At 46.2% G+C, this 23,822-nt stretch overlaps 1 protein-coding gene across 2 annotated transcripts; it reads right to left on the reverse strand.

Moving 5' to 3' along the window:
• Positions 1-315: 315 nt before the first annotated feature.
• HDC (histidine decarboxylase) lies at positions 316-23,530 on the reverse strand. Of its 2 annotated transcripts, XM_011928604.1 has the most exons (12): positions 23,100-23,530; positions 20,737-20,909; positions 16,249-16,362; positions 15,246-15,368; positions 12,768-12,902; positions 12,368-12,511; positions 11,842-11,908; positions 10,886-11,048; positions 10,704-10,794; positions 6,562-6,660; positions 1,500-1,601; positions 316-1,369 (listed from the first exon to the last, which is right to left on the reverse strand). In XM_011928604.1, exons 1-12 carry the CDS (start codon positions 23,128-23,130, stop codon positions 623-625), a joined length of 1,989 nt encoding a protein of 662 aa, XP_011783994.1. In that variant the 5' UTR covers positions 23,131-23,530; the 3' UTR covers positions 316-622. The 2 variants fall into 2 exon arrangements, with proteins under 2 accessions (XP_011783994.1, XP_011783995.1); XM_011928605.1 differs by lacking the exon at positions 6,562-6,660.
• Between the last annotated feature and the right edge of the window lie 292 nt (positions 23,531-23,822).

The raw sequence follows: 23,822 nt of genomic DNA on the forward strand, positions 1-23,822 counted from the left end.
GAGGGATAGCATTAGGAGATGTACCTAATGTAAATGATGAGTTGATGGGTGCAGCACACCAACATTGCACATGTATACATATGTAACAAACCTGCACGTTGTGCACATGTACCCTAGAACTTAAAGTATAATAAACAAATAAATAAATAAAAAATAAAGCTATGTGACCTAAACGTTGGTTTCCTCATTCATGAACCTTGAGCCACAGTGCCTGACTCACAATTGATGCTTCAAAAAAAGTACATGCGTTTAAGCTCCCAGACTGGTTAATCAATGTTTCAGCAGCCAATTAATTGACACAGGATATGTTTTGTTTCAGGGACAAACATAATTTATTTCTAGGTTATATTTCATGTCACAAGCTGAGCCACAGAAGCTGCCTGTCTACCCTCAGCCCTTTTTCTCTGACCAGCCTGCTGAGCCCATCTGGATCATCCTGGCTTCAACTCTTCGTTTGTATCTCATCGTGGGCTGTGAACCCCTGTGAGAATGTGATTAAAATTATGAACTCGCCCCCAAGAAAAATGCATGTACACGTAAGCACACAAAGTTGGCATACAACTGTGAGGGGTTCACAGAGTCCCTGAAGTATATCCTCAGACTCTGGCTGAAGACCCTGGGTCTAAACCATGGCCTGCAGAGGGCAGCAGGGCAGCTGGAGCCCACACTGAGAGCCGCATTCAGGAAAGCTGGGGACGCTGTAGAACTTGATGAGTTTTTTGAAGGCACTTTTCTTCAGCATCATCATCTCTTCTGGAAACCTGGAAAAGATTCTGACCCTGGAGGAGCCCCCATTCTTCACAGAGGCCTCTGTGGGCAGTGGCTTCTGAGCACTCACTGGCACGCTGTTGCAGCTGAGGGAGCGCACTGTCTTCTTCTTAGTCTGCACAGACAAGTAACTGAACAGGAAGGAGGACAGCTTGTGCTTGGTGGCATCCGGGGCCTCTTCTGAAAAGCAGTCATCAACTGGGTCCGGCAGGCTTTCATGATGGCGGCCGTTTTCCCTTCTCATGGGACCGGCTCCCACACACTGAGGCTGCTTGATGATCTTCCTGGCCTGGACCGGATCATCTCCTGCCCCACTGACAGACTGAAGGGACGTTCCACCAGCCCAGGCTCTGGTGCCCCTGATTTGGGGGATGAGGTTCCCAACCCGAGGGCTGGGTTGGGAAGTACAGTGCTGACTCAGGATGAGAGCGGCAGCATCTCGAATGAGATTCCAGTCTCTCAGGATGTCATCCCTAGTGGTAAACTGGGATGTCACAGTGAAACGGATGATTAACTTGTCCTGGATAGTGGCCGGGATGAGGAAGAGATGGCCAGCTTTAGCTATTTCCTTTAACACATTTTCTGTGAGACAATTAGGACCCTGTTTGAAAAATAAAGAGAAGTCTCCATCACACCCCGTCAGCATTCCCAGAGTCCAGCATTTGTGTTTCCGAGAGGCTCTGGAGCACCACATAACATCATTCACAGAGGGGCTTGGAAGATGGTATTACCTTTAGACGAAAAACCACCAGGCCAAGGTGCCTCTTGGCAGGAATTTCAAAGGAAGGGTCATTTCTGACCAGAGATTCAAAATATTTAGCCATTTCAGTACCCTGGAATTGCAAATATAAAGAGAACTGAGATTCACCATCGGACAAGGGACTAACTATGCATAAACTTTCATACTGCTAAATAGTTTTAAACCAGTGCCACCTTCCCATCACAGAGACCTAAGCGGCTTCTGCCTCATTGTCATCTCCATTTGATTTTGCTCATATTCCAAGCTGGAAAATCTCCAATGGCCCCCTGTTTCCTGTCACATCAGATCCACCTCAAGAATTCATCTCAGGGCCCTCTTTAAACTCAGCCCCAGAACCCAGAAGGCATGTGCTTTGCAGTCCAGGCAACCTGACCTCAACTCCTGGTTTCACAGCTCCTGGACTGGCCAAGTGGGCAAGTAAGGACCAAAACCCAGCCCATGCTCTGCATCCCCAGCCAGGTGCCTCATGCAAGCTGCATCTGCCTAAAGGAAGAGATGCCTGTTTCTAGGGCACATAAAGTTGCCATATGGGCTAATGGCGGCCCTGCCCCATCCTCAGCCTACATGCTTCACTTGCCTCTCAAACCTCTTCTCACCCTGTACCCCCAAATGCCCTTTTCATCCGCTGTTTGTGACATTCCATAGAGAATATATTTTCACATGTTGTCCCCACCCACCATGGAAAGGTGTTGGACCTGGTTAATGGATACAGAGTTTCTGCTCAGGATGATGAAAAAGTTCTGGAAATAACTCACACAACATTGTGAGTATACTTAATGCCACTGAATCATGCACTTAAAAATGAGTAAAATGGTACATTTTATGTTATGTATATTTTGTTACAATTTTAAAATGTTAAAGGCTTTGTATTATATTAATCTTCCACTGAAGTTCATGTCATCTTTTTAAATGTCCTGGGGTTTTTTGCTTTTGGTTTTTAACTTAGGATTACTAACTAAACAAGAACAGGACTTGCCTTTTCTTTTCTTTTTAAAAATTTCTCCAAGCATCCAGAAGAGCTCAATAAAATATTTGCTAAGTAATTATATCAATTAGTTCTCACACTTGCTACTCTATTTCAAGAGAGGGCAAGGGAGTTAGCTGATCCTCTTTTTTTTTTTGAGACAGAGTCTCGCTCTGTCGCCCAGGCTGGAGTGCAGTGGCACAATCTCGGCTCACTGTAGCCTCGACCTCCTGTGCTCAAGTAATCCTCCCACCTTCACCTCCTGAGTAGCTAGGACTACAGGCACGCACCACCATGCCCAGCTAAATTTTTTAATTTTTTTTGTAAAGACAGGGGTCTCACTAGGTTGCTCAGCCTGGTATCAAACTCCTGGGCTTAAGCGATCCTCCTTCCTAGGCCTCCCAAAATGCTGGGATTACTGACATGAGCCACCATGTCTGGCCCTGATCCTGTCTTTTGATCATGATGAAATGAGTTTCTTCAAATCTTTCTCAGAGCCCCTTTCTCCCCTGCGTGGTCAGTTTCAAATAGCACAGGAGTTTTGACCTGCTCCATTTCTAACCTGGGCCCCTTCACCCCTCCTGAGGCAGCCTGGTGATCCCTTGTCCTGGGAAGTCACCATATTGATGCTGAACTTAGTGCGGACACTCAATCAGCATAGCACACCATAGCCCAGAACTCCTGAGCTCAACTGAGCTTCCCACCTCAGCCTCCCAAGTAGCTGGGACTACAGGTTGTGCCACTGTGCCCAGCTCAATCTTTCCATTTTTTGGAAGGAACCAAGGGAAAGTGACTTTCCCAAGGTACAAGTGACAGCAGGGAGATCTCCTCCCACTGTGCTTTTATCCCTCCTACAACGCATGCTGTTTGCAACAACAGAAGCAGAGGTCAGGGGAGAGGAGAACACAGAGCACAGGCAGCACCGCCATCTCCAAAACCCCACTTTACAGGTCATGAAAAGAGAGCTGCTGCCAGTGCCCTGCACCGCTCTAGGTCAAGGGCAGGCACTGTGCAGTCATGGCCAAATATAGCCCCCACCTGTGCTTGTAAAGTTTTTTGGAACACAGCATTCCCATTTGCTTACATATTGTCTATGATAGCTTTTGTAGTAGAGAGGTAATTACAATAGAGTACGGCCCACAAAGCCAAAAATATTTACTATCTGGCTTTTTATAGGAAATGTTTACCAATCCCTATTGTAGGTGATAGGAGATGAAGATGATGATGGTGATGATGGTGATGATGATGACAACTTATAATTAGATGAAGAAGGAGATGATGAAGGAGGGGAAGAAAAGGAGAACAGGAAGAAGAACCCATTGAGTACTTAACTGAGTAGTAGGTAGACCCTATGCTAAGGGCTGCATATATATTATCTCATTTAATTTGAGAGAGGTAGTATCCTTTTCTCATTTTTATAAATTAGGAAGGCATGGCCAGGGGTGGTGGCTCATGCCTGTAATCCTAACACTTTGGGAGGCCAAGGTAGGCAGATTGCTTGAGCCCAGGAGCTTGAGATCAACCTGGGCAACATGACAAAACCCCATCTGTACAAAAAATACAAAAAATTAGCCAGGCATGATGGTATGCGCCTGTAGTCCCAGCTACTCAGGAGGCTGAGGTGGGAAGATCACCTGAGCCTGGGGAAGTCAAGGCTGCAGTGAGCTCTGATGGCACCACGGCACTTCAGCCTGGGCAACAGACACCGCATCTCAAAAATAAATAACAATAAATAAATAAATAAATAAAGCAGACAAATATAGAAAGGTTAAGTAATTTGTCTAAGGTCACCAAATACTAAAGGGTAGAACTAAATTTCCATTCCTTAAGTCACTTCTCTGTAACAGAGAAATATGAAATTTAATTTTATATAACTTTCCAAGAGCTTAGCATAGTAGAAAGCAGCCCAGAACTATGAAGAAAAGATTCGTAATTGGGAGGCTTCAGGGGAGGTCCCAGGCCTTCTTCCCGCAAGCAGGGCAATTTGCTCCCTCTGAGCCTTGTCAGATTAGAGTGACCACCCCAAGCACTGTGCTAAAAATCTAGTGAATAACTAGAATTTATTTTTGTACTGAAGGCATTATACAAGTGTTAATAATTATCATCACAGTCAAGTTGAAGAGATAAAAGTAAATCATATCAAATAACTTTATTTTAATTCCATTTCTTCTATTGTGGGACATTGGAAGAACTCTGAGCTCAGTTTTGTAAAGGTGTTTGAGTAGGTGATCATAGGAATGCTAATGAAGCAGAAACCAGAACAGATGGAATAGGCAGAACAGTTCCTGGTGGAAGCAGAATTTAATCCATTCGCAACATTTGGAAAGCAGAGGGCAATTCAGGTGAAGGACACGGGCGAAGGTGCAGAGATGGACTGAGCATGGGGTCTGGATGGGTCGATGAAATGCCCAAGCTAGGGTAGGAGCTGATCATCAAGTCCTTGAAAGCCAGGCCCAGGAGTGTGGGCCGCATATATGGTAGGCAATGGGGTTGCTAATAGGAATTCAGGGGTTTGACTCGCAGACAGAAGTGCTAAGGGAGGTTGGTCAGGATCTGCACATTGAATATCCAGTCCCAAATTGTAAGCAAAAAAATCTTCCTAATTACTTGTAACCTCCACCAACCATTCCCCACCCACAACCCTCCAGTCTTGAGTCTGAGTTTCTAGAAATAGTACAAAGTGCCTAAAGTTCCTCAATATTGTTGGTGGCAGCTGCTCATTGGTAAACAACCAGTGGTGATTACAAAGGTAAAATTACCAACATTAAAACCAGTCATATGAAACTGGAGAATATTATGTTAAGCAAAATAAGCCAGGCGCAGAAGGACAAATTTCACATGTTCTCACTCAAGCATGGGAGTTAAGAAGCAAGCAAACTGAGCTTGTGGACACACACAATAGAATGAAGGTTGGCAGAGGCTGGGAAGGGTAGCGGGGAAAGGGGGATAAAAAGGTGATAGTTAACGGGCGCAAAAATACAATTAAATAGATCTAAGGTTAGGTGGCACAATAAGGTAACTGTAGTTAACTATAATTTGCTGTACATTTCAAAATAACTAAAAGAATGGAACTAGAATGTTTCTAACACAAAGAAATGATAAATGGTTGAGTCTGGATACCCAGTTACCCTAATTTGATCACTGTACCTTGTAGGCCTGTATCAAAACCTTACACATACACCATAAATAAATGCATAATTATTACATAAGCATAATAATTAATTTTTTTTTAAGTTTTAAAAAGTCATAGTTACCGCTTCCACCACTTCATTTTGGTTTGTGTTTGTTTAACCAAGAAGGAATTCCCTAGAGGCAAGGTGGAAGGACAAAGCACACATAGGCAGAAAGGATAGTGTCTCCAGCTTCCCCTGCCGCTTTTATCAATGGCTTTGCCTTGCATGTGGGCTCTTGTAGAAATGGGAGACCACTACCAGTGGTCAGAGTTCTTACGTCCCTCCTCTTCCATGAAGAACATGGGAGAGAGGCTGTGCCTGTCTCATTTACCTCTGTGTCCCTTTCTTAGCACAATACCTTTGTAATTGCTGAATTGAATAGAAATAAATTAAGCCAAACAGGGCTTCAATAAATGCCTGTCAATGCAGGGAGGTTTGTTCCAGACTTGGTAGGTCTACCTGTCCAAGCCAGGAGAGCTTTGTTTAAGGCATAATCATAATAGTGCTAAAATATTCAGCCAGCTGTGACCATCAAGGTAATTCCAAAGCAGATAGGATCCTACCCTGGGCAGACACACTTCCCCTTGATTTACTTTATCTTTCTTTCTCTGCAAACCAGACTCTGGGGCCATCCCTCCCCAGTGCTCAGTGACAGAAAGGGGAACAGTGAGACACTCAGCAGAAGACAGGCATCAAGCAGCCCTCGGGGCATGTTGTGCTCAGCGCTCCTCAGGTTGACAAAGAGAATCAAATCCCAGGAGCTGAGGAACAGGCCCAGACACCTGAACCAGACACCGCAAATCTCCTGGGCAGATCTGCAAAGTAGAAACCAGCTTTCCTCGCCATGAGAAAACAGAGGAACACAGGCTCAGCCCCCACAGTGGCATGCTACATACATGTCTGACATGTGCTTGAAGATTCTTCACCCCGAAGGACCGAATCACGAACCAGAGCTTAATAGACCGAAACCGTCGGCTCAGGGGGATCTGCCAGTGCTAGAAACAAAGGAACACAGTGCCCATGGTTAGAGACAAGGGCACCCCACTCCCTCGGGCATTTCTGGGCATTATCTGTTGCCTGCCCAGCTCTCCAGGGATGAATGGTGTCACCATGACTCCGGAAGCTGTTGCTAAGAGGTAAGCCAAGCTTCCCAACGGTTGCCCCATCGTGTGACCAAGTCACTGATGAAGGTGGCCAACAGTCACTTGTCTGAGAGCCAGACAAGTGGAAATCAAGTCCATTACCCTGAACCAATGAGAAGGGCACTTTGCTTTAAATTGCTCCTTTAAACATTTCATCCCAGCCCAGAAACTCGACATAAGGGCAATACATTTTCACTCTAAATGCATCTATATTCCTTGAATGGCAGAAAATAAAGTCCTATTTTGATCCCCCCCCAAAGTATAGTATAGTGTAAAGTATAGTGGTTAGAGCACAGACAATAGAGTCCTGCAGACCTAGGTTTTGCTTCCAGCTCTGCCACTTACTAGCTGTGTGACCTTGGGTAGTGCCACCTCACTGGCTCATCAGTGCGGGACATAAAGAACCAATTGTACCTCCCGGGGAAGTGGCGTGAGGACAAAGAACACCAACAGCCTCAGAAGAAGTTGTCAGTAGGTGTTGGCTATTTCGATTATTTTAAAATGTGAGCTACAAATCACAGTAGCATTTCTGTCTAGAGCCAAGATGATCCCTATTTAACCTCACACTGCCTTGTTCATTTTCCTGTGAGATTCGTGTGATCCGAGAGGCATCACTCCAGCTGTCAGATTTCAAATGAGCAACGAAACTTCTGCCTCTGTTAGATGAAAATTGATCCTTTGCTCCTGGGGGCCAAATTCAACAGAGCTTAAAGTTCAAGGTTGCAGCCACCACAAATCTGAACATTTCCAAATTAATTTCAGACTGATTTCTCAGATCTGAAAATAGAGCAGAGGATTTGGAAAACATTTGCAGTTATTATAATGAGTCATGTGGTTTCTAATGACGTCTCCCTCAAATGTCAGAAAGTTTCTACCACAATTTCTGTTGACTAAAAATAAATGTTTGTCCCACTGAGTATTTATCTGCCCATGCACAAGATTATCAAATCCTCACAAATGTCCTCACCTTCACCCTTCACCCCAGTTTCCTGAGCCAGGCACAGTTGGGACATCACCCCTTTGTTGATGGACAAAGTTTCCCCAGCATAAAAGTACTAAGCCTTTGATTTCCAAGCAAAAAACTCTGTTGTGCTGAGGACCAGCTTGTGGCCTTTGTGCCAGCAGAGGGCATCAAAACCTGAAAATGGAACAAAATTGCTGTAACAGGGAAAGCGTCAATTCCACCTCTTTTCCGTGGACACTCCAAGAGAATAATGAACAGATGATAGGGTCATCTCTTAAAAGGTTCTGATTTCCAGATAGTTATAGCCAATTTATTTCATATAGAGAAAGAGCTACTTTATTTTACCAGCAAATAAACCAGGATAGGCAGAGGTGATTTTATTCTGACTTCTTCACAATCTTCCTTATTCCCAGTTGTTCCTTTGCTTGTCACTATTCCAAAACTGATCCATGCTGACTCAGCAGAGTGGTTCTAGCCAACATTTTCTGTTGGATCAAAAAATCTGGACATACAAAGGCTGACAGGACTCTTCTGTGTACCTTGAGGCATCCCCAGCCTCCTCTGTGTCCTTGTAAGGTTTTGCAGGGCTCCCCTGCCAAGGTCAAGGTAATGCTCCCTCCACTGGTGCTCTCTGTCCAGTGGGAGGCAGAAAAGAGGGAGCTTCTCTGCTGTCAGAGAATCTAGCCCTGATTTTAGGTGATTCCAGGGCCCCAGGGATTAAGCACCTAAGTCTTCTCTCCTGGGATGCTATTTTTGGCTCTTCTCAGAGCAAGACCGAGCTTCTGTTCGAAGCTGCAGCCACCTGGGTGGGAAGGACATTGGGCCCATGTGAGAGTAGTTATGAGGACCCTCCGGATCATGACAAAAATAGCAGCTTCACTTTTCTAGGAGTTTCTTCATGGACTTGAAAATCAAATCCATAGGATTAAAGGTGGGGGGAAGGGTAAGTGTCAGGCAGCACTTTCTGGGTGGAGAGGTAAAAATAATAAGGTTCCCCAGAGCAGGGGTGGGAAGAGTTTACTGTAACATTTTTATGAGTTATCTGGAAGAGAGAGAGCACTGTAAAATCTCCATACTCCTGGGAATGAACCCCCGGGAAGGTCCTGAGGCACTGTGGTAAATGAATTTAAAGGGTAACATGAAATTCAAAAGGGCAACGATGAACATAATGCTCCTCAGTTATGATGACCCAAATACACTGGTAGGAGAATGGGCATCAATTCACACTCAGGAAGCAAACCCACAGTTATCCCTAAAGATATCTGACCCTTGGGCTGTTCTGGAATTTTTTTAATTTTTCATTAAAAATCTCTGAAAACCCACCAGAAAGAGCAGTGGAGATAAAGAACCATTATTTTTCTTTATTTACCTCTAGAGGGTCTTCTGTCACTACCAGTAAGCCATGAGGCTTACCACTGCAATTCTAATCCAAAAGCTTCAAAAATCTAAAGAGGGTGTGGGCTGGTCCAAGGGAGAATAGCCAGTATAATCAAGTGATGACGAAGCTATTATTTGAAGACTAAAAGGGCAAGACACTTCAGTTGTCCAAGAAGATAAAAGCATCTCTTCACAAGGAAGGACACTTACGGGGGTCAGACACTGCTCTCAGCGCTTCAGTGTATTAATTTGTATAATCCTCACAGCAAGCCTAAGAAGCCAGAACTGTGGTCATCAGCCTCATTTGACACAAGAGGAAATCTGGACACAGAGTTTAAGTCACTTGTCCAAGGTCACACAAGTTAGTAAACAGAAAGCCAGGACTCCAATACAAGCCATCTGGCCTTAGCACCTACATGTTTACCCACTGTCATAACAAATCTCTGCAGCTTCAAAGAAGAACTTTCAGAAATACTATGCCTACCATGTATCCAGCACTTGCCACACGGTTATTGTGCTAAGTGATCTACACGTGTTCCCATTTAAGCTTCACAATACCCTGTGAATCAGCGCCACTATTCTCGTTTTACAGATAAGGAAAGCGAGGCTCAGAGAGGTCCAGTTAGTTTCCCAGAGGGCCGCTGCTGCAATGGAATTCCAAACCAAGCTCGCCCCCGCTCTGCTCCGCTGCCTTCGTTGGCCAGGTAATGTGTAATACATTCGTTTACATCCCTGTCTCCCCTACAAGTAAAGGAAGGGCTCATCCTCAAACTGCGGAGTCAGTTTGTAAGAACTCGTTTCCCTAAGGCAAAATACTGGCTGAGGATGTGGGATCAAGAGAGTTGAGGTTTGCCAGGCGCGGTGGTTCACGCCTGTAGTCCCAGATACTCGGGAGGCTGAGGCAGGAGAATCGCTTGAATCCGGAAGGCGGTGGTTGCAGTGAGCCAAGATGGCGCCGCTGCACTCCAGCCTGGTTGACAGAGCGAGACTCCGTCTCAAAAAAAGAAAAAAGAAAAAGAGAGAGAGAAAAAAAGAGAGAGAGAGAGTTAGAGAGTTGAGGTGCAGCCAGCTGGGGAAGTCAGGAATGCTCAGAGGCTTCCAGAACTCACACAAGTCCGGCAGCCCGTCACTACCACAGAGCTGCCCCACAGCGCCTCTGTCAGGGACGAAAAAACAAAAGCGATTTCAGCAAGAAAGCTCTTTCCCCACCAGGGAAATTCTCCACCCTGCCCTGCTGCTGGGTAGGAAACAAAAAAGATGACCCGAGATGGAGGCAGAAGGAACTGGTCCACCTGTGATAGGAGGAACATTTCTGGGAATTAAAAAAATGCCACAAATATTCAGGAAATGTGCACACTGCCTCAAAGGCTGGTCTCATTTTCAACCATTTTCTGGGTTTCATTCTATATACTTCGGGACAATTAGAAACCAAGGTACGCATTGGCAATATTCTGAGAGGAGCTCATAGCGTGCTGCCTTCTGAAGGGAGCCACCGTCCAGATTTTGCGGGGTCAGACGCCCGAGACCACTAGGCTGCCTGTCCCTGGTCACTCACCATGAAGTCGGTGGCCACGCCTGAGTTGGCATGCCTGAGGTAGATGGGATTCACACTGAAGGTCTGCTGAAGCTTGTACTTGTCCTTGACCCTGTGGGTTTCCAAACGGGCATTAGTGGCTGAGGTCTCTCCAGAGGAGGCAAGGCTTTCCCGCATGCGCAGAGCTGGGCTGCTGCACTCACCAGAACCCAGTACAGTCAAAATGCACCATCATCCACTTGGAAGGATTAAAGGTGAAGGAGTCGGCATACTCAATCCCCTTCAGGAACCCCCGGAACTCGGGGCACAGGAAGGCAGTGCCTGCATAAGCAGCATCGATGTGGAGCCACAGCCCCTCACGGGCACCTGAGGAGGCAAACGTCACCTGGCTGGAGGGGAGGCATGAAGTGGGGAAAGGTGTCTCTCACCTGGCCAAGCTAAGTGGTGGGCTGCAAGGATGATGTGCTTTGGCTAAATGAGAAATGGAGGGGTGTGGAGATGGGAGCAGGGGGAGTCAGTTTGAAGAAGTGGGGCTGAAGGAGGCATCGTTACCTCCTAACAGGAAAGTCTACAAAGCCTCACCCTTGCCTTTTTCTTCCACTGGGTAAAGAGGCAGCACCCTCTTGGCCTCAACCTAGAACATCCTGGCACAGAAATCAATTTCCTACCAGCACAGAGAGCAATGTTAGCGCACCGAATACAAAAGTTAGAGGGTTTCTTGCTTGGGGGTTCAACAGTCCCGTCTGGGTTTCCTCTCTGCCTTTAATCTCTCCCATGATTTCCCCTACCCTACCCTTTTCCTTTTCTGAAGCTAGAATAGAAAGCATTTCTATTCTAACCTAATTCACACTGTATTTTGGATATAGCCTGCATTAAATAAAGTTCAACATACGAGTAAGAGGATGAGAAAACCAAAGCCTCTCCTACTGTCACCTCCTAGGACAGTTAGGGCACCTCTAACTCTTGTCACACCACTGGGAAAGGCAATGTCCAGGGATCCCTGGAAGACAGCCTCATGACCTTTGGTGGTTCTTCCCGTGTCTCTGCATTGACCAAAGAGGAACAGAATAATCCCATAGAGCTAGTCTTAGGTTCTTGCTTTAGGAGACATTTAAAAATGTATTCCTAGTCTTCCTAGCCAGAGAGGGAAGATACTTACAGATGGGGCCCAGCTCTGACAGACAGTCAAAAGCACAGACCCCAGTGGTCCCTAGTGTTGCACAGACCTAGGGGAAAATGAAGGCAAGTTAACATAGGAGGGTGGGCTCGTGTGACACATTTGGCCTAAGATTTCACCACACATGTGATCTTCTCCCATCCATCCCACCAGAACAGTGTATATTTCAGACTGTGTTTTACCATGGCTCGTAAGAAACACATTTTATATAACAATCTAGTACATGTATACATGTGTATTTGAAAAAAAAGTTTCATAAAACAATATATACTCTGGCTATATGTGTGCACTCTAATATTTTATACTATATTTCTTTTTAATGCTGGTTATGACCCACAAAATGTATTCCACAACACATCTATGGATAGCACCTCATGATGTGTAAAATACTGTATGGGAGGACCTTTCTGCTTTTGTGTGCAGGATGTTACTTACCTGAATTCTGCCAAAATTCCTTCCTCACATCCAAGTTCTATCATTCTAAGCTCAGGCACACATCCTGACTTACAAAGACAGGCACCAAGCCCCGCTGCTTGTCTTCCTCGATGGCCTTCTGAAGAGCTTCCCCTCGGAGTGAGAAATTGTCATCCACAGGCAGAAATTTCATCTTCACAAGGGATATCAAACCAGCCTTCTCCACGGAGGAGTGAGCCTAGAAGCGCCACAGAAACCTGTCAGCAAGAGTCGTCCTGGAATGATCACTCCCCAGAAACTGCTGAAGCCTAAGACTCGGGGAACCGAATACGATCATTGGAAGCTTGTCTTCCCTACAGTTGCTGGAGACAAGCTCCCAGGTCTGAGCCGCCCAGAACCCCAGCGTACTCACATCTAGAAAAAAATTGCTCAGGGACCAAGATTCCAGAAGCCAAGCACCAACCCGAAGGGCTGTCCTGTGTCGGGCAACTCACCTGGTCAGAGGCATAGGCCACGAGTCGGGCATTCAAGCAGGACTCATCAGCATCGGGCTCAGACGTTTTCATTTCCAGGATTTTGTTCTTCCTTGCTGCCAGCAGGGCAATCAAAGTGGATTCACTGACTGTGCTCTGCAGGGGAAAAGGATTACCATGGCAGCCTTTCTGTGTTCTCTTGCCAAATTTCCTCAGGTTTTATAGTTGTTTCTCTCTCTCTCTCTGTCTCTCTCTCTCTCTCTGTGTGTGTGTGTGTGTGTGTGTGTGTGTGTGTGTGTGTGTGTCATAGCTATTCACAGAAGGAAATACACAGCTCCTCCTGCCCAAGGTGCCTATCTCCCTCCCAAACTTGCATTCCTATTCTGCCTTCTAAAATAAGCTTGCACCTAATACCACCCTCTCTATTACAGAGGCCACAGAAACCGAAAAGAGCATGTTCTGTCACTCCTGGATGTGTTTGCTCCCCATGTAAAACATATTTAAAAGAAGAACTCTCAGTTTATTACACAAATGGAAATGGAGTTCGATTCCCCAGGGAGAGAGGATCCTGGCCTGTGTGAGAGGCTGGTGACTTGGGCCCATTTAGTTGTCAATAGCTCTGGTGACCTTGGGCTAACATTTCCCCTCCAGAAGACTCTTTTCTGTCTATGAAATGGAGAGCATCCCTTTAACTGCTTCCCAGGACGGAAGTATAGATTATCCAAACAAGGGCAGGGTAAGATTTTGCTCTGGCCATGATTGTGGAAATCTTCAGGGCCACCTCAGAAACTTCACAGGGGTCTTTATGGTTCCTCATCATTCATTCACCCAGTCTTTGATGTCTTTGCTTCTTGAAATCTTCAAGTAACCTATAGCTGATAGAATCCTGCTAAAAAGGCCTGGCAGACACTGTCATGGAGAGTGGTGTGGACCAGATCCCACAGATATTAAGTGTCTGGGAGTTACTCCATAACAAGAAAGCTACTTATGTAAAGAGGTACATAATGTAATAATAATAATAATCAGCTGGGTGCAGTGGCTTGTGCCTGTAATCCCAGCACTTTGGGAGGATCCCTTGAGTCCAGGAGTTTGAGACCAGCCTGGACAACATAGTGAGACCCTGTCTCTTAAAGAAAAAAAATTAGCCAGGTTTAGTGGTGCACACCTGTAGTCCCACCTACACGGGAGGCTGAGGTGGGAGGATTGCTTGGGCCCAGGAGGTAAAGGCTACAGTGAGCCATGATGGCTCCACTGCACTCCAACCTGGGCAACAGAACCAGGCCCTGTTTTTAAAAATAATAATAATAGTAACAACACCTTCCATCGTATTGCAATTCCTAGTTTACAAAACACTTTCTGGCATTCTACTTGCTCCTCACAACACCTCTTCGAGATAATTATGATTCTTGTCACACTAAGATGAGGAGAGGGATGTTCAGAGAGGTGATGGGATGAACTCAAGTTCACATGGCTGACAATACAGGAGAAAGCATGGTTTGGATTTAGACAGGCATGGGTTTGAATCCTCATTCTTCTGCTTCTCAGCTGTGTAAGCTAGGGCAAGTTATTTAATCTCTCTGAACTTCAATGCTCTTGTCTCAAACATTGGGGAATGGTACTATTCACCTACAGGGTTCCTGAGATAATTAGATGAAAAGCAAGGTCATGCACCATAGACATTTAGCATGTTCTCCCAAATATGATATCCGAAGTTGTAACTATTTGCTGACAACCCAAAATGTCCACAACATGCAGCAATTTGTCTTTCTTCCGAGGTTCAGATTTTAATCTGGCTGCAAGGCTGGAGTGAGAGAGGGAGTCACTCAGCTAGCAAGAGGACCCAGTGAACTTCCTGGCTCTCATCTCAGAGAGACATGGCAATTTTTTTATTTTTGATACAAGGTCTTCCTCTGTCGCCCAGGCTGAAGGGCAGTGGTGCAATCATAGCTCACTGATGCAAAAGCACCTAAGCTTTCTGGGAGGCACCCAGAAAGCTCCACTCCATGGCACTACAGTTGAAAAAAAGAAATATTTGAAAAGCCATTATTTGACAACTATCCAAAAGATAGGGTCAGAGAATGCCATTAATCAGTTTATGCTGTTAGTTGCTCTCACTGCAAGGGATCTCCTGAACCTAGCACGGAGAAAGAGAGAAGTCCTCCCTTGCCTTCTCCTTTCCCCTTTCACCGTGAGATGCAAAATGGGACAACAAAAGGGAATTGTCAGATTATAGACTAAGAAACCCGAATCAAGTCATACTGGAAATGTGATCATGTGTTGGCTCTTTAATTTCTTTCAAAGGAAGTAGCAGCACATGTGAATGAAGCAGAAGCTGAGGTGGGAGTAGAGGTGGAAGCTGTGATGATGGTGGTGTTGGTGATGATGGTGTGGTAACGTGGGGGAAACTCCATGGAAAACGGGAGAATTGCCAGGTTAGGGTTTGGCTTGTCTTTCACTACTGAGCCCCCATGCTAGGCGAAGCTTTGCCAAGGGAAGTACCTGCAGGACGCCTCCGCCCTGGCTGCTGGGGTGGTAGTGCAAGAAGTGCTCTGGAAGTCCCAGCATTTTTGCCAGCCAGTCCATGACGTTCATCTCTAGCTCTGTACACGCAGGGCTGGATGCCTGAGAAAGGAAAAGGAACTTCAAACTGCACAGCCCCAGGGCACTGAGGTGCCCCCACGAGCTCCAGAAACATGTCTGCCCCTGATGGTGGCAATGGGAACCTTTCTGGAAAAGGGATCAATGTTAGGCTATGTGCCTCTCTCCCGGTCCACACTCTGTCAATCAAAAAGAGAAAATAATGTGGGGTTTTGGATTCATGCTGCCCTCAATGAGGCGAATTCTCCAAGGCTCTATGGAGAAATAGCCCTAGAAATTGTTGGCTTGGATTTGGTTTTCCAAGTCCCTAAAATACATAGCTGAGAAGTCCTCAAATGCCCAGGGGGAAGTTTTAGGACTAAGAACGTACTCTTTCCTAGAAAAGATATGAATACCCCTGCCCTCCCACCCACACACCCATAAGAGTTCAGGCTTAAAATAAAAAGATGTTCTAGAAGGCTTTTTGGCACCATTTAAAGCTGAGTGGTGCCTAAGGGGTTATTAAGGGAAGTCTTAGGACGTATCTCCAGCTACTCAAATACAAGAGCACAGAGGAAGTGGCGACCCAACAGGCATCAAATTGCTTAGTTAAGGTCACAAACTGTGGCAATAACCGGATCTATATCCAAATCTTATCTGTGTCTCTATGAGCTGTGTGATCTGGGGGAGATAAGTTGCTTAAGCCTCGATTTCCTCACCTACGCAATGAGACCAATACTTGTGATTCCATAGGGTTAAAGGATGCAATGAGAAAATTAAAATAAAGCATAAGCTTAAATAATGTAGCCATTGTTAATATTTATTGTGGAGCCATATTCAGAAAGAAAGGCAAAATATGTCTGCCCTAGGATGCCACTCCCTGCTACGTTCCCCATTGCCAGTAGTTACAGCCATTGCTACTCACCCAAGTGAATCCCAAGCAGTTGATGGCATCAGCCAGCATGTCTCCTAGCAGGGAGGGCCAAGAGGTGAGGGCTGGGTAGTAGGCGTGCATATGGGGGCTCTGCCAATGTACCACCTGGAGGCAGAGCATGCACACAGTTGGCACCAGGAGGCTTGCTTTCTCCAGAAACCATCTCTGGCAAGGTGAAGTGTCACTCTAGAGATGGGCTGACACTTTTAAGCAGAAATAAGTGACACAACTCCATGAAAATCCGACTTGTTAACTGGTGTTCTTGCCACTCACATGGCTCATGTCCTATGCTAGATCATCAGTGGAGCCTTTTCATATATGCAAAGTCCAGAGGGGAAAATGCAAAAGGAAAGTCACTAAAGTAATCCAGTTGTGGGATTCTGAGTGGTATTCACATTAGTCCCCAATACTTACCGCTCATACCGCCCCTGCCCAGGAATAAAAGGAAGGACAGACTGTGAACTCTAGAAAAGTAGACTGCTTGTTTCATCCAGTTTCTTGCAAAAGGCACCTTTTGTTTTATGGAGCACTGAGCTCTCTGGGCATGCAGCTCAGAGGGTCAGCGTGAATAGGTTCAAAGCTGTCCTTAAGCATCACATTGGGAATGTAGTGAGGAGAGGAGACGGTAGAGAGGAGAGCCCAGACCAAGCATATTGGAGGCCAACCTCCAGGCTAAGCTCTGAGCCCACAATCAAACCCGGATGTAAGGAGGAGCTGAGTGGGCAGGGAGGGCCCCCCATCAGAACTCAGAAGCAGCCCCAGTGGTTCATCTGCCTCATGGATTATCTAATCTCTCCTCATCTCACTGCTCTGCAAGCATGCCCTGTTCCTTCCTGCATTTATGTCTTTGAGCAATGCTGTGTCCCCTGATACAGAGGCACTCGCCGTAAAGACATGACCTTCCAAAACCTGCCAGTTTTTAGAAAGCTACTAAATATTCATTTCCTGCTCGAACTCTCCCCTAGCTCCTACAGCTCCCTTCGATCCCTTCCCTGAGCGATGGAACACTATCATTCTAGATGTTTCACTCTACTGAGGACTCATTTGATAACCTCTTAGAACATCATCCTGTTCTTTACCGTGCACAAATACTCAGAGTCCTTGAAGAACAAGGGCCTTGTCCTGGACAACATGTGTAGTATAAGGAGCATAAGAATTAAGTCCAAGGACACAAGTTCCCATCCCACCTTGGTCCCTAACCAGCTGTATGACTGTGTAGATTTACCATGAAGCTAATGAACTTAAGCTCCAACATACCATGTTTGCAGGGGTCTCTTTTAAGATTCTTTCTTTTTTCTGAGACAGATTCTCACACTGTCACCAGGGCTGGAGTGCGATGGCACCATCTCGACTCACTGCAACCCCCGCCTCCCGGGTTCAAGCAATTCTCCTGCTTCAGCCTCCCAAGTAGCTGGGATTACAGGTGCCCGCCACCATGCCTGGCTAATGTTTTCATATTTTTAACAGAGACAGGGTTTCACTATGCTGGCCAGGCTGGTCTCAAACTCCTGACCTTGTGATCTGCCCGCCTCAGCCTCCCAAAGTGCTGGGATTACAGGTGTGCACCACCATGCCCAGCCTCATTCTTTTTTGTTTTTCAAGAGGAGGTCTCAAAAAGCGTTTACAGTACAGACCCCCTAAAAGCAGGAGCCTATCCTGCACTTCCCTCAACCTCAGTTTCTCATTGTAAAATAAATCCTGTCTCCTAAGGTTGCTGTGTGGGTGGAGGCGTGGGCAAGAAATGTGTGAAATGTTAACGGTAAACTAATCATGTGGGTGACAGACACATCACATATCCTGACTTGACTCAGAGAATCAAACCTCTTCCTCCGATTTTCACCATGCAAGACTCATGACTGGTAATAACCACATCTCCTGCTCTCCATGCCTTCTCTTACTTACTTCTCACAGGACCTTATGGGGTGGGGCCTACGCATTATCTCTGTTTTACAGGTGAGAACTGGGGTGGCAGAGAGAAGCAACATCCCTGTGGTCACACATACCCCATACGGACAGGTGACTGCAATGAGACAGAAGCCCAGACACCTGAGCAGGGTGGTGTCCTGACTTTTTCCATGGGAATGCCCTCCCTCTCTCATGAAAAGTAAATGAGGATTGTCTAACCAGGGTTGGAATTAAAGGGGAAAGAGAGTTTTTCTTCTCTTATTTTCTAGGTGGTGGCAGGAAGAGAAAAACTAATTCAGTTCTCAATGAGGCACTGAGCAAAATGAGTAAGCAAAGGGCCAACTGCTTTCAGGCCAGCTCTCGGAGGCTGGTGTGGCCTGAGAGATGAGTTGAGAGATTTGACCCTTATTATCACTGTGTTTAGTGACAGTATTTTGGAAACCCCAGACAAGGGCTTCTACCTCCTAGCCCTATCAAGAGACAATAGTCTGTTCTCGTAAGATAAATAAGATAAAATAAGCCAGAAGAGCCCTTATCAAAAACAAACAGACCTCCCTTTCTAGAAATGAGCCTCACTGACCACACCCACAGCAACTGCTGGAATTCCTTTCAATCAAATGAATCAGCTCATTTCCACCTCTTCCGACAGTTGCTTTCAGTCTCACTCCCAGATTACAGTTAGCCCCTCAGCAGATTACATTTTACAGAATAAAATCCAGGAGATAATCTTATCAGGATCTAGCCTCCGTAAGCCTTACTGATACTGACATTTTCAAAAGATGCTTGTGAAACAGGCTGAATGGTCAAAGAGATGAATGGCTTTATATGAAATTGCCTTCATGGCCAGGCGCAGTGGCTTAGGCCTCTCATCCCAGCACTTTGGAAGGCCGAGGCGGGAGGATCATTTGAGCCCAGGAATTGGAGACCAACTTGGGCAACATAGTGAGACCTTGTTTCTGTTGCTTTAAAAAAAAAAAATCAAAATTGCCATCACTTTCTGAGCTTGAGTATTTTCTCACCCCTGCCTCTAGCATATTTTTGTCACTTTTTTTTTTTTTTTTTTTTTTGAGATGGAGTTTCGCTCTTGTTGCCCAGGCTGGAGTGCAATGGTGCTATCTCAGCTCACCACAACCTCCTCCTCCTGGGTTCAAGCGATTCTCCTACCTCAGCCTCCCAAGTAGCTGAGATTACAGGCATGCGCCACCACACCCAGCTAATTTTGTATTTTTAGTAGAGATGGGGTTTCTTCATGTTGGTCAGGTTGGTCTCAAATTCCCAACCTCAGGTGATCCTCCTGCCTCGGCCTCCCAAAGTGCTGGGATTACAGGCGTGAGCCACCACGCCTGGCCTTTTTGTCACATTTAAGTCAAAAGTTCTTTGGCAATGATGAAGGCAAACCTCAAGCTGGCCTCAGGAAGAGCCTCTAAACACGTTTGGTTCAGAACACAAATGCCCTAAGCGGGTAGAGGGAGGACGCAGCCTGTGTGGGGGTGCGGAACCAGAGAGGCAATGCTAGGGGCCCAGGCTTAGCCAGGCACACTCAGGCACTCACCAGTAGAGGTGACAGAGGGTAGGAGAAACGGCAGAGCCTGTGAAGTAAGACTGGTCTAGGTTAAAATCCTGGATCTACCAGGTACTAATTCTGTGACTTTGGGCAAGACTGTTAACTTCTCTGAGCATCAGTAGCTTCCTCATCTGTAAAACAGGGCCACTGGGAAGATTAAATGAGAGAGCATGTAATGTGGCCAGCACAGAGCTGGCACTTGGCAGGGAGCCCCGCCACAGGAAGGGAGTCGATGCTACTTTAGCGTGAGCACATGGCAGAGCTCCTCACCGCCGCTGGCCGGGGGTGTCATCACCACCCATCAAGGCAGGCTCCAGCTCAAGCCCATGCGTCAGCCAGCTTCCATCAGCTTCCTGGCCCCACCAGCACTACCCCGGCTGCACCCTCCGTCATGGAAAGTATCAATGATTCAGGGAAAGCCCTTCTTGCTCTTGAAAAGCAGCTCAATCACCAGACCTCAGAGGTGACAGGAGGGGTTGCTGGGGCCCACTCAGTTTCCTGGACCAATGCAACCTGGTCACCAGAGTGTCCTCGCGGGGATGTGTTCCCCACTTCCTTCCTTCTCTTTGGTGTGGTCTCAGACACTGTATAGAAGAGTCCCTGGCTCCGTCGTCAGGGCCAGGCACTACCACCAGCTTCCTCTCCGCTGTCTTACCACCCACAGTTGTCCTTTCCCCTCGGACAAAATGTTCTCTTCTCCACCCATCCCATTAGACTTCCACACTTCTGCCAGACTGTGCTCTGGAATGCAGGTGTTCTGGCCAGCCCTGCCCTGGCATCATAAACCTCTTGCCATGGCACAACTTGGAAAAAAAAAGAAAAAGAAAGCTAATACCAGTCAAAGTCCTGCCCTCCACACGCCTCGCAGATGGGCTGGGGTATTGGTGGCCAAGTGGCTGAAGGATGCATTCTCATCCCAAGCTGACACAAAGCAGGCCTTTCTTCAGGCCAACCACCCACCCTTCTGTGCCCTGAAATCCAGATCTGCCCTTGTGGTCACTGTGTCTCACCCCAGGCATGATGATTCGTTCAATGTCCCCAAAGATGTTGTCCCAGCTGTCGGGGTCCTCAGGAGCACTCTCAGGCAGCTGGGCTCGCAGGTAGCCGGGCTGCACGTCTGGCGTCACACGTCTCTCCCGCACAGTGCTCAGGTACTGGCAGATGTAATCCACCATCTCTCTCCCTAGAAGTGACACAGAGAAATCAGGCTGAAGTCCCCTGACTGGGCCTGACCAATTTGTGCCCATCCCTCTCAGGTCCAGGCCAAGAGACTTGGTAAAGAAGGAGATGGATTTGGCCGGGCACGGTGGCTCATGCCTATAATCCCAGCACTTTGGGAGGCTGAGGCAGGTGGATCACTAGGTCAGGAGATCGAGACCATCCTGGCTAACACAGTGAAACCCCTCTCTTCTAAAAATACAAAAAAATTAGCCAAGCATGGTGGCAGGCGCCTGTAATCCCAGCTACTCGGGAGGCTGAGGCAGGAGAATCGCTTGAACCTGGGAGATGGAGGTTGCAGTGAGTCAAGATCGCACCACTGCACTCCAGCCTGGACCCAAAAACACAAAAAAAGAGACAGATTCATGGGCCGAGGGTAGGATCTGATCCCCTGCACAACCTTATCTTCAGAATTTAAAAAAAGAGTAAGGGAGTGAATGAATGATGGAGGGAAATTCTGAGTGAGCAAATGAACAAGAGGGAAAATCTCCAAAGCACAAAACTCTAGCACCAAAGTGAAACGTTTCATTTTCTTTCCCCTTCCTTTTTCCACTTCAATTTTGATTGTCTCTCCTACCTTTCTTTCCTTCTCAGAAACAGGACATCTATTAACTACTTTATAGGTTCAGTAGAAACTCTATAGCTCTTTGTATCCAAAAAGTGTTACACACACACCCACCAGTTATATCTGTTAGCACAGATGGAAAGATTCCATGCCCAGTTCCAATAAAGGACAAAAAAATCTATTTTTTCACCATTCCCATTGAATCCGTTATTATTCATCTTTTTTGGACTCATATGAGGACTTAAATTCAAGAATCTGATTAAAACTGTAGGCTTACATATACACAGAACTTTGTGTATAATTTCTGAGGCTCACGGAATTCCTAAAGCACAACCATGGGTCCAGACCAAGCCCCCTGCCCTGGCCTGGGAAATGTGGCACCAAATCTTAACGACTTTCTCTCCCTCCCTGCTGCCTCTATCAACACCTCAGTGCTTAGGATATTTTTTAGATGCTAAAAAAAAAAATGTATCAAGTGAATGGACATATGAATAAGGAAGGAAAAAAAGTCAAGCCGAACACTCTGAAACTATTGCAAATTATTTATTCTTTCAGGTTGCAGTCTTCAGTGCCTCTGTTGCTGTGTGTGTGTGTGTACGTATTTCTTTGTCTGTCTCAATATCCATTCCTTAGTACTTCCTGAGGTGCTTTTACCTAGGAGAGGGAACTCAATTTCTCCGCTCTGCATCAGCTTATGCAAAGTTCTTAAGAACAGAACCAGCCCCAGACAACACTGATGAGACAAAGGTAGATTTCCACACCATTCTGTCTTCCTTCTGCTCCCCTTCAGCCCTCTCACATCCTGGTGCTTCTCCAGCAGGGCCCCACCAGAGATCTGAGAGCTCTAAACCTAACCCTCCACAGGTCCAGCAACAGTGCTAAATGTACTTGTGTTCTACTCAGAGGATGACTATCTACAGGAACCTGCTCTCAGCTGACAGTGCCTTAGGAAAGCAACAGAAGAAGCTAATGCACACTAATTAGTGAGTAGGAGGATATAAAAAATTGTAGAAATAAAGACATTCAAGATTCTCTTTTAAGCAACTACCTACTTTCCTGCTAAGGGAGAGCCATGTCTGGAAACTGGATAACCACTTGGTTTTGCCTGATACAGAGTAGGCACCTACTAAATATTTATGAAATAAATGACTAAATGAAAGAACGCTCCTGATAGGTTCACACATGAAGGAATGAATGTTAAGAAAGAAAAGATTTGCAGTGATCAGAGAATACTGAGAACATTTTTTTCTATTTCAGAATATGAACAATCCCCTTTTCCCATTTAGTGGCTCAGGAATCCAAATCCTCTATTTTGTGGGAAAGTGAGGAGGAAAAGCAAGGCACGGTAGTGTGGACGTATGTGAAAGTGGGTATACGAGAGAGAGAATGAAAGAGTGGTTCAAAAAAGTTTTACACTCTGATCCCACATCCCTTTTGCAGAAAAAAAATAAAGTGTTGCTGTTTCCAACTCTCAGAAGGCAATTCTAATGCTCCGGTCAAATGTCACCCCAAAATCTAAGGGCCACCCACCAGCAGCTGTTCCTGCAGAAGTAGCAGCAGGGAAGAGGGCCAGGGATGCCTGTCGCTCACCTCTCTCTCTGTACTCCTCAGGCTCCATCATCTCCCTTGGGCTCTGGCTCCTTCTCACAGATGGACACGCAAGAGGTGGAAGGCGTGAAAGGCGTGGAGCAGCCCAGCTTCCCTCTTGCCGGTCCTGCGCACTCCCTGGCAGCCAGTGTGGGCCCTTTATTTAAAGGGTTCTTTCTTTGACCTTAGCTCCGCCCTTCAAAGTCCCTTCCTCTAGGTTTAATTAATTCCACCCTTTCTTTCCCGGTCCTTGTTGAAAACAGTGACCACAACTTTGACTGGTCAAGACAGCCAGGATAAAAGGCGCTTCTAAATTAAGCAATGCACTTAGCAACCCAAGCCTGCAGGCAGCCTCCAGGTGGATGCCATAAAAGAGCCCTCAGTTATTTCTGCCCCTGGATTCAGACAGTAGAGCTCCAGCCTCAGACAACCTCTCAGCTCAGTAGCCCAGAATAAGGCCAAGGGTATGCAGAAAAAGTAGCACAAATTATTAGTATTATTCCTGCCCCTGTTTCCTTATCAGCAGTAGGGAGGAAGGAACGGCACTAATAGTGATGTCACCTGTGCCCAGGAACCGGCAGAAGTTATCACTGACCACAATGGATTTTTCTATTACAACATACTACCTGTTGTTGTAGAGAATGAGAAAACACAGTTATAAGCCAAAAAGAATAAAAATTAAAACATCACCCCAAAATAATCACTTTTAGCACTTAAAGAAGCGGA

This window comes from Colobus angolensis, unplaced genomic scaffold, assembly GCF_000951035.1.
Source record: "Colobus angolensis palliatus isolate OR3802 unplaced genomic scaffold, Cang.pa_1.0 Scaffold78, whole genome shotgun sequence".
In the NCBI taxonomy this organism is placed as follows: Eukaryota; Metazoa; Chordata; class Mammalia; order Primates; family Cercopithecidae; genus Colobus; species Colobus angolensis.

What these genes read in the sequence shown, in the direction of transcription:
- HDC (XM_011928604.1), bottom strand. Translation starts at nt 23,130, where the DNA reads ATGATGGAGCCTGAGGAGTACAGAGAGAGAG. An exon ending in TGGCCTATGCCTCTGACCAG is followed by an intron (nt 12,512 to 12,767) that starts GTGAGTTGCCCG and finishes TGGCGCTTCTAG; the next exon opens with GCTCACTCCTCCGTGGAGAA. An exon ending in TGGTGGTTTTTCGTCTAAAG is followed by an intron (nt 1,370 to 1,499) that starts GTAATACCATCT and finishes TTTTTCAAACAG; the next exon opens with GGTCCTAATTGTCTCACAGA.